The sequence below is a fragment of the Podarcis liolepis genome, assembly GCF_965112155.1.
Source record: "Podarcis liolepis genome assembly, chromosome: 8".
NCBI classification, from domain to species: domain Eukaryota; kingdom Metazoa; phylum Chordata; class Lepidosauria; order Squamata; family Lacertidae; genus Podarcis; species Podarcis liolepis.
The window spans coordinates 41,747,924-41,758,575 of NC_139560.1; the positions used below are offsets into that span (position 1 = coordinate 41,747,924).

A 10,652-nucleotide genomic window follows, 5' to 3' on the forward strand; every position below is an offset into this window, starting at 1 on the left:
ACAGACAATTCAAAGCTTGAAAATGAATTTTTTTAAAATGTGCACTAAAACAGTACAATGGACACAGAAACGGGTGGGAAGGAATAGAAATATTTATTTTGCCAATGAATACTGGTGTCCTTAGAAACACAACAGGCTTTTGAGGAATAGTATAATCAGGTATTTTCTAAGAAGGGTGGATGGGAAACTATACGGTGCGCAAGCAAACCCCTCACATTGAACACAAGCATGCCAAAATGTAGGTACAATCATTTGCTATTTAAATTCACTAATACATAACGCGAGGAGGCGGATTTTTGGAACATTTTGGCCAGCAGCATACTATCTCTTTCTACGGAGTGAAAAAGTGCATACAGGACTCTCAATTCTCCTCTCACTTTCAAATACATGGAGAAATTTCTCTAACCAAAGTCACACACACACACACATATATATAGGAGTAAACACTGCTTGTTATACATATACATGCTACGGAAGTAAATTCTAGCCATCATACACACACACAAACGCTACTCTGTTACACACGTGCTGTACAAAGGGAGTTGCCCCACGAAAAATATCGTTTTTTGTTTGCACATACATACAAATTAAATGATCACTAAAACAGCTTTCGTACCCATTATTAAGAATGAAGTAGAGTACATCTATTCCAGGCTGTCAACTACACACAGACACACACACATACAGTACACACAGAGACGAATCCCGACGATAATGAATGAAAGCACTATGGAGGAGTTATAACGGGCTGGGAGACACTGCCCCTCGCTCTAGTTACTGTCCAGGTGAGGAAGAAATTCTACTCCTTCCCCAATTTCCCAGATCCGTGTGGGGTTCCATTACATCAATAACCAGGAGTGCTTATGGCTTGACCAAGTGAGGTGGGGAGGAGGGGGCAGGCGGAGGAAGCTCGACCTCTCTATTCAGAAACTCGGAGCCCGGCAATGTGCGTGTTTCGTAGCTCCCCTCCCCGCCCGCCCGCCTGCCTGTGGCCCTTCGCCGCACGGCCTTCCTGCACCGGACGGAGGAGGGTCTTCCCTCCAGGCTGGCGGCGGACTAACTCACTACGGGACGTGGCATGCAGTCAGGCAGTCCACGAACAAAGTAGCTCCCCGAGCGCAGCCGCTCCGCAGAGACTTCTTCTGCACGGAACATTGTTCCACGAGAACGCAGCCTCCGCTTCCCGTCTCGTCCCGCGCCTCCGGAGGGGCTGCCTCTCGCTCGCCTGCCCCGGCGCAGCGCAGCATCCCCTGCCGACGGCAACAATGTGCAGGCGCTCGGGGCGGGAGGGGGCCGGCTGGCTGGCTGCGCCAGGCGCCTCCCCGGCTCGCCCGCAGGAACAGCAGCCGGACGGGCCGGCCCCGCATGCACAAAACTCCGGTCGCACCTACCAGGCGGGCAGCCTCGGCCCAGGTGCGGTCCTTCTTCTTCCTCTTGTCTTTCATGTTTGCATCTCATTGAGATGGTTCTAGGGGGGGCGGGGGCGGGACGGAACGTGCGGGGACGGGGCGGGGGGAGGGCGGGGGAGCCCGAGGGTCCCGCACAGACAACGAGGCGGTGACGTGGAGTCCGAGAACCCCCGAGGGAGGGGCGCGGGGACGGCGAGCGGGCGGGGGGCTGGGCAGGCTCGGGCTCGCGCTCCCGCAGCGGCGGCGGCGGCGGCGACACAGCTGACAGCTTGAGGGATGCTCCGCTACGCAAGTCACAACAATGCACTATGACGTCACGCCAGGGAATGGCGACTGCACAAAACATCCCAGCCGAGGCCGCCGCGCTCGCGAGCAAAGCGCACGAGACGCGCACAGGGAAGAAAGGGCTGCCCGAGATCTCGCGAGAGCTGCCGGAGACCCTCGCTTCGACCCACTCCCAATCCCCTCCGCCGCTTTCCCTTTCAAGCCCCCACCCCGCCCTCTTTCGCTTTGCATATAGAGCGGGCAACAAGACTACATGTCCCGAGGTGCAACGCGGCTGCTCTTGCTCCGTTTTCCTTTCCCTTTGTTCTTAAAGGCAGCATCTTGCATCCCGGGATTTGTAGTCAGAAAGAAACGGAGCTCTCCCGGCTCCCAGCCAGGGTCGGGTTGTTGTCCCTCCGTCCTCGTCGCCCCCTGCGTGGCAGTCCCAGCTTCCGGGCCGCCCACAAAGCGAACGCAGGCGAGGAGGCGGAGGCAGTGGGGCTGCTCCTCGCCTCGTAGCCCGGGAAGCCGTGGCGAGGAGCGGCCGCTGCCTCTGCCTGCTCACCTGGGCACTCTTGGCTCTCTCGTGGTGGCGCGGCGCTTGGGGCAGCTCTCGGGGGGCTTCCCCCCCCCTTGTAGCCGCCACGATTCTGCGGTCCCTCGGAGAACCCCGTCCAGAGGGAGGGGACAGGTGAGCAGAAGAAACGGGATGGAGCAAGGAGCAGGTTCCAGCTGCAAGGGGCCGCTGGCCACATTGGCATGGGACACGCGTACGCAGACCCGGGGAGGCCTCGGTGCCTACCCCACCCTGCCCCCAGCTACGCTAGGAACATAGGAAGCTATTGCCTTCTACTGAACCAGACCAGTGGTCCATTCTGCTCAGTATTGTCTGTTGGATCCGCAACTGCCTGGCAGTGGCTCTCTGGGCTTTCTCCTGGAAATGGCAGGGATCGAACCAGGGGGTCTTCTTCTGCACGCAAAGCAGATGCTCTGCCACAGCTTCCACCCCCTACGGCCCTAGAGTCGCTTGGTGTGTTTGTGGGAAGAGTAAGATCACAACCATTTCCCTTGGAGCTAAAGCAGAGGGAAAAGCCAGTTGCTGTACGTACCTCATTTGCACGGAACCAGCCTTTTCCTCTTGGCATTCACTCTTCCTTACTGTGCTTATCTCTATTCCTCTCCCTTGCCTGCCCCTATTTTTAGTAAGCCTTGATACATCCCAGTACAGTATTGCATTGAAAGAGCTCAGTGCCCTCCTATGATGAACACATTTCAGTGGGCATTCTCGTGTGTCAAGGCAGTGCTGTGTTACTCACTTTTCAGAGGCGGTTACAGTGCCATTCCTGTCACCATTTAGTGGTTGCTTCCCACTGCCTTCCTTAGACACCAGGTGTTTCCTAAAGGTGCCTAGACAACAGCCCAATGCAAGTGTAATTGGCAAACAGTGGAATTGCAACACATCCAAACCTATACAATTGCACAATAAATGTTATTTCTATATAGATATATATATGGCAGCAACTTTTACATAAACATTTTAATGCTAGATAATTTTGCAATTTGTTTTTATACATTGCCTTGAAGACTAGGTAGGTAAACATTAAACATATATGAAAATTGAGCTGTGTGGCATTAGGTAAATTCTGAGGAAATCTGTGACAGACAAAGGTGCTGAGGAAGTGTGCTGTAATTATGAGTAAATGCTTTTAGGATCACAGCCAAATGCTGTGGGGGCATAATAATTTCAATGGAATGGACCGCAAGGACTGATTGTTAGCTTTTGAAAAAGTTGATTATGCTAGGTCTGAAAGCATTGATCAGTTAATCAGTGAGATTAATGCTATGATTGGAGTTTGTATTTAAAATTCCAATCATAGCATTAATCTCGCTGATTAACTGATCAATGCTTTCAACCCTATTCTAATAAGGGGTGGACAATTGGATATCCCTGCGCCTTTTCACTGGGACCACTTGACCAAAGCTCCTTTGATTTTGTGCTCCTCCTATTGGAAGTTGTTTCATCCTTCAACAGGCTGGCAGAAGAAATTATATTTTTTGCTTGCTTTGACTTTTCCTATGTGAAAGATGGGGAGAGTTGAGGATATGGCACCTACCAGTGTGAAATAGTTTTAGTACCATATGGATACAGTCCTTCAAGAATGAAGAAGCAGACAAGAGCCAGACCTCTGGGGTCAGAATTTATTAAAAAGAACCCCTAATGAGGTTTGATAGCACTGAATCTTTAATTGGTCTTCTAAATATTTATTAATTAAGGTAACCTAGTTAATGAACTAAAAATCTTTATTAATTTGGTCGTGTAAACATGTTGTTATTATTATTGGCCTGTTTGGCTAATGGGCCCCCACTGAGTTACTTCAGATATCAGACAGAAAGTTAGAAAATAGTAGCAGCATGTCTGCTGATGTAAATAAGAAATGTGACCATTACCCCCAACGTTCTGCAAGTCTTCCTCGATATGGCCTAGCCCAGGGGTTTCCAAACTAGGGTTCATGGCAAGCTTTATTCAGGTGGTTCGCAATGTGTCTCATGAAAAGCAGCTACAATTTGAATTTTAATGAAGTCTAAGGAATTCAAATTGCAGTACAGTAAAATACAATATAAGAAATAAAAGAAGCAATAAAAATACAATTAAAAAACCATACAGCACCTAGCACACGGGTCAGCAACCTTTTTCAGCCGTGGGCCACTCCACCGTCCCTCAGACCATGTGGTGGGCCAGACTATATTTGGGGGGGGGGGGATGAATGAATTCCCATGGGCCTTAGGTTGCCTACCCCTGACCTAGCACTGCACATTACAATTGCTATAACTGGCAAAAAACCACACTATGTGATCCACCAAGACTCAGCAATTTTCAAGTGGACTGGGGAGCGGGAGGGGGCAGGGTTGGGAACCAATGCCTTAGTCCTCAGCAGTTGTTCAATATAGTTCATGTGACTTACATTTGAAAGCATACCTCTTGTACCTGTGAAGACACAGTATCATGTTTGTATATTTGTACAGTCAACCCCATTGCTTAATTACACTTCAAATGATACATGTTTAGTGCATTACCTGCTTCACAAAGAAAATATAAATACAAACATTTAATTGTATATTTGTATAAAGTTAGTATTTCACTTGGAACAATTAAACTTACATTATTGAAACAATTTTGATGGTAACAATTTATATCAGCCAGTAAAAATATGTTTTTAAATGTAGCAGCTTAAGCTACAATCAGTGATTGTATTATATGGTTCCTTTTCTAGGGTCTTAGGGGTTATAGCAAGGACAGGAAGACAAAACTATAAGGTATATTGTAAGAGAGTATATAACAAGTAATAAAGGTTTGTGGGCTGTAGGCTTTATAGGTCAATTATTCAAACAACTGGCTATTAGGTTAGACTCACTAATTAGAATAAAAACCTGTTAGAAAGGCTGTTTTGGGGAATAAAAGAATTTTAATGCCTATTAAAAAAGATAATATTGCTTTTATAGCCTCCTGGCTATGTCAACTCATTTGGCAAGTTGGAATTATTAAAATTATTTTGTTATCCCTCAATTATGCTATCATTTATGATAAGTAAAGTGTATCAGTCATAATTATTAAAAATGGACAGTAAAAAATAATCTACTTCATGGTTCATGTCTTCTCTGAATTCATTAAGACCAAATGTCTATATCAAGGAAAGAGCATGCAAAATTGAGTATCTTACGGAGAAAATAGAACTAAAATCTCTCTCTTAGATACAGTATTTATAAATATCTAAGATATTTATAGTGTGCTATCTTAAGATTATAAATTATTAATATAATGTTATCAACTTAAGATAGTAAATTATTGCCATGCCATACTGCAAGTTAAACAAAATGAGTGCAAGGGTCCTTTGCATACCATATTCTTTCAAATGCCAGTCCCTAAAACATTAGCTGGAAGTAAGAGCTACTTTGCATGGCCAAACTGTTGTGAATGAGTGATGGAACTCACACAACTTTTGACACATTGCGCAGCTCCACCTACACTTACCATGGCACTACAAAACTGCTGAAGTCAATGCAGCACAGTTGGGCTGAGCTGCAAGTTAGGCGCATGTGGAAGCAATGCAACAATTCATTTTCACATGAATTCCCCCCCTTTATTTTGTAATTTGTACTAAAACACAATAGATGAAATGTGATCCACAATAATATACACAATAAAATTTTGGCACTTTTATGTTTAAAATTCAGAATCTCAGTTTACTTTTAGCACTGCAAACATTACTCAATTTGTTACACTGGCAATTTCCCATTCTCAGATTAATATTTCATATAGAAAATAAAGACTTTGCCCTTTCTTTCTTTTTTAACCAAAGGCTAGATTTTAATAGCTTTCCAGAATCTTATTCTAACAGTATATTTTCTCCCTCTTTAATTGCTTCAGTATGTTTCAGAATCTGTTGACTCAAACTGTGAAAAGCTCTTTTTCAGAGAAGCATGTATTTCATTTCAAAGCCAAACAGTTTCCTGATTTGGGAATGTGGGGGTGCAGCTGACATGCTATTCTTCTGAAGACATTATTAATATCGTCTAATATATTCTTGTTGCTCCGAAATAAAAGGTGACACTGTCACAGAGTAATTTATGTATTAATTATAGCTGACGTTTCTTTTCTTTAGCATTCTAACTTTTGATCTGTATCTGCCTAACAGAATTGCAAGTTCCATGTGCTGATTTGACATTTCTAAAGAAATGACATAATCTAAAAGATTAAAATCAGAGAAGTGACAAACGTATTTTGTCTAAAACAGGGATGGGGAACCTTTGACCCTCCAGATGTTGCTGAACTACTATTCCTATCAGCCACAGACATCATATGCAATGGTCAGAAATGATGGGTGTCAGAATCCAACAAGGTCTGGTGGTCAACAAGTTCCCCATCACAAAATCACCCAGCCCTCTGCCGGATCCCTTTCTCTCTCACTCTGTTTATGATTAAATGATACCACTTTATGTAATTTTTGCCTCTGGGGGTGTGTGTGTTCTAGACATTTGTTCTTCAGAGATTTTCCCCTACTAACCTCCAAATTGCTTTACAATCCCTCACTTGTTCTCTGCCAAACATAAGAAGCTCTATTAAGAAGCAGTAGGGCTTGAACTGCTAGAATAAGGACCTTCTGAAAAGATTCCATGAGAAGAATTGACCCCACCACCATTTTTTGAGAAGGGTCATATACCATTCTCATCGGGCGCTTATTATGCACCGTTATAGCAATCGCTATCAGAAAAAGAGCTCTTAAAAAGTTTGAAAGGTCACATTAGATGCTTGTCCAATATGTCTATCCTAACTTCATTTGTAGTTCCAGAATATCAAATTCAATAATAATATTGTTAACACTGTAATTTGCTTTGATGCGGCCTAGGATAGCATTAGCTTTATGTGATGCATCACACTGTTGACCCATGTTAAGCTTGTGGTTTTCTAAGACCCCTAGATCCTTTTCACATGTATTACTGGCAATCCAGGTGCCCCCCGTCTTCTTCCTGCCTAGGTGCTTTACATTTGCTCCAGTGAAATTCATTTTGTTAGTTTTGGCCCAGTTCTCCAATCTGTTAAAACCATCTTAAATCCTGTCTTTTGCAGCATTAGCTACCTGTCCCAGGTGTCTACAAATTTGATGAGCTTCATATCAATTCTTTTATTCAAGTCATTTATAAAGACGTTGAACACCCAACACAGAACCATGTGGCACCAGACGTAGCTGATGGAAGACACTCCATGCCACCAAGGCCACCTGCATCTCTAATGATGGCAATGGATCGAGATGTATCCCCAAACTGCATACAGCTCCTTCTGGGGGAGTGTGGATGGGACATTTTATAGCAAGGAAACAGTGCAGAGTGATTATATTATTAACTTTTCCTCCACCAGCTGTTTCCTCACTCCAGATTACCTTGTCCTCTCCACCTGAGCTGATGCATCCCCCACCCCTACCCGTAAGGCACTCTGGGGAGTTCCAATGCTAAATTAGTTTCACTTCTTTTTTGATATTTGCTATATATTTGTAGAGTAGGGGAGGGCTGTGCAGCACAAAATGCAATAGAATTCTACAATAGAATTCTATCTATATATAAACTTTATTTGTTTAATTTCTTGAATCATACTATAAAGTAACCTTTGAAGATGAATGTATATTATTAAGTATTAGGAAGAACAAAAAGGTCATTTCCCTCTGCAGTTTAGAATAAGTCTTGTTTGTAAGGCTCATTATTCTTTATTGACAGTTTATTCTCCTACATTAATAATAATTAAGAAATATTGACCAAAAATGCTGTGGAGTACGATAGAGTAGCTGTTATGGGCAAGCACTGCTGGAGAGAGCATTTACCATATTTTTCCATGTATAAGACGCCTCCATGTATAAGACGATCCCTATTTTTTTAAACTAAAAATTAAGAAAATGCACTATGCACCATCCGTGTATAAGACAACCCCTTATTTTAAACTTCAAAAATTTAGGAAAAAAATATAGTCTTATACATGGGAAAATACAGTATGTAGGTTTCCTGTCTAGACCTGCCTCAGTTAGACACCTGTAGATCACAATCTGAGACATCAACATTCTTTCTTTTGAGAGAAAGAAGTTTATATAAGAGCAGATTTCATCATATCTGAAGACATGCTATATGATGGCAAATGTATGTTCACCACTGCTTGTGGATACAGCAAGGTGTTGTGACCAACCCCAGCTTTGGTATGTTCCTGTAACATACATATAGCAGAAAACATGGCATTTGCCTCATGCATATTATGGTTTTATATCTACATGTAATGAAGCTGAGAGTTGGAAGCATAACAGTAAGAAGGATCGTGAGTGTATACCTATGAACCACAGTTTGCTGTGTTAAATGTGAATATCATAGCTGCTTTCTGATTAAAATTGCTCCTTATCATTTTTGTACAGTGGCACAAGCATTCTTTTTAGAAACCATAAGACTTATTGTACTTAGTCATTTATTACATTCCTTTTAAGACTCTACAAATTGGCCATTACAGGTCTACAGAATTATTGTGCTGATAGAATTTTATTGCTTAGGTCTCAAAACAAAAAATCATGCTGTCTATCTGTGAATTCTTATGAAAAACTTTAGTGAAGCAGGAACCTTCAAGTAATTTTAAATACTGCTTCAGTGATCACTACATGAGGGCAGCCCTATTGGCTTTGATGAATGATGACTACACTAATGAAAATGGTTGTTGCATCACCGTATTTTGCTTATATCTTATTCTATGTCAGTAGTTCCTGAACTTTCCCCCCACAGACCACTTGAAAACTGCTGAGGGTCTTTGCAGATCACATAATGATTTTACTGCCTTTGTAGCAATTGTGATATACGGAGCCAATTGCTTCATGATTATGGTATTTTTACAAACACACCATTGGTCACCCAGATGAAGCTTGCAGAGCACTGGTCATCCACACACCACAACTTGGGAACCCATATCCTATATTGTTTGCTTGTTATTAATGGAAATTACGCAGAATTGCCATCTTTCCCCCAACAGAATCTCTTTGTAGCTTGAGGAGCTGCATGGGGGTGTAGCAATCTTCAAACAGTACCTGTTGAATTCTGCCCCCCACACAACTCAAAAGCACACTGACATGGGGACAAATAGAAGAAGACGCCTTCACCCCGGTTTGGTTCCCCTTTGTCACATACACAGCCCAACAAGACAACAAGAATCCCCCAACAGCATATGAATCAATCTGGCTAACCTGATTCAAAAATACACATTCACACCCTGCTCACACACAAAAACAAAGACAACCAAAGACAACTAACCGCACCCTAAGCCACGCCTAACCCCTCTCACCACCAAGGAAATACAACAAGTGAATAGTAAGAGAACCCATAAAAGTAACGCTGACACAACCCCTCACACACACTAAGTAGAATAATAAGAAGCATAACCACCTGACCCCAACCCACTCGCCACTCCCCCTTTCCCACCCTTTTTTCTATTCTTCTTCTTTCTAATTGCTTAAACCAATTCATATACCAAGAATTTATACATTGACCACTAATGATAAAACGTATGTTGTAGACATTTTTCCACATTTATTATGCTATTTTTGTGATATCCAAATGACATGAGAAAACTTGGTATACTTATTTGTATAACATTATACTTGTCTATAAAACCCTATAAAAGCACAGTGCTTCTTCCTGGAAAAAAGGTTATCAACCCTGGAATCATTGCAAAAAGATGGATATCAAGATACCACAGAACTATCAAGAGAGTTCTTTACAACTAAAGTCCTTTGTCCATGCAACAACTAGGTATGAGCGTGATCTGACATATACCCACTTACTTGGGAGTAAGCCGCATTGAACTCAATAGAACTTGTGAGAAGACATGCAAGGTTCCTTTGTCTAGCCCACAACTCCAACCACACAATGCTTTCAGAAAAATCTTAATGATAGACCCCTTTATTATAATGAGATGGCCAAAGTAATTAGAGTGCTCAGGTGGCACTGAAAATTATATAGTCTTTTTTTCTTTTCTTTTTTACTTATTAAAACATTAAGTTTGCTTCTGTTTCTGGAGTTGACTTTTTTCAGGGAGGAGTGTCACAGTCAAAGAGTTCTCAAACCTACCCTTTTTTTTTTTAGAAAAAAAAGTTAGCATTACATTCAGCAATGTTTCTTATTTCCTGCTGCTGCCCATGACATAAATTTCTTAGGACTGCATACAATATCACAGATATGTAGCGGACATTTTCATCTCTTTAGACATAGTAAAAAAATAGGAATGGAAATTAGAATATTTAAAAACCAAAGAAAGACCAGATATGATGGCAGGTAAAAATTGCAAAAGAACACATAGACAGGTATATTCTTTAACATCCTTGCTTCGGTTATTATAGTTAATTATGTCTACAGTGCACTTGGTGTTCCCAGGCCTATCAGTACAGCAGTGAAACCAGGCCCACT

General features: G+C 42.5%; 1 protein-coding gene and 1 long non-coding RNA gene across 6 annotated transcripts in view; one reads left to right on the top strand and one right to left on the bottom strand.

Moving 5' to 3' along the window:
- ASXL3 (ASXL transcriptional regulator 3) overlaps positions 1 to 1,778 on the bottom strand; it is a 100,861-nt gene extending 99,083 nt beyond the window's left edge. For 2 of the 3 annotated variants that reach the window (XM_083517630.1, XM_083517631.1), the window contains exon 1: positions 1,392 to 1,778. In XM_083517630.1, coding sequence (XP_083373756.1) covers positions 1,392 to 1,445 — 54 coding nt within the window. In that variant the 5' untranslated portion in view covers positions 1,446 to 1,778. Of the gene's footprint in view, positions 1 to 1,065; positions 1,203 to 1,391 lie in introns of those variants that run through there. The other variant, XM_083517632.1, reaches the window with a different exon arrangement.
- On the top strand, positions 1,298 to 10,323 carry LOC310713540. 3 transcript variants are annotated; one of them, XR_014529322.1, is made up of 3 exons: positions 1,298 to 1,413; positions 6,467 to 6,571; positions 7,300 to 10,323. It is a non-coding gene; the product is annotated as an uncharacterized lncRNA (long non-coding RNA). The 3 variants fall into 3 exon arrangements; XR_014529324.1 differs by lacking the exon at positions 1,298 to 1,413 and adding an exon at positions 2,061 to 2,364; XR_014529323.1 differs by lacking the exon at positions 6,467 to 6,571 and having other exon boundaries at positions 1,320 to 1,413.
- The last annotated feature ends 329 nt before the right edge of the window (positions 10,324 to 10,652 follow it).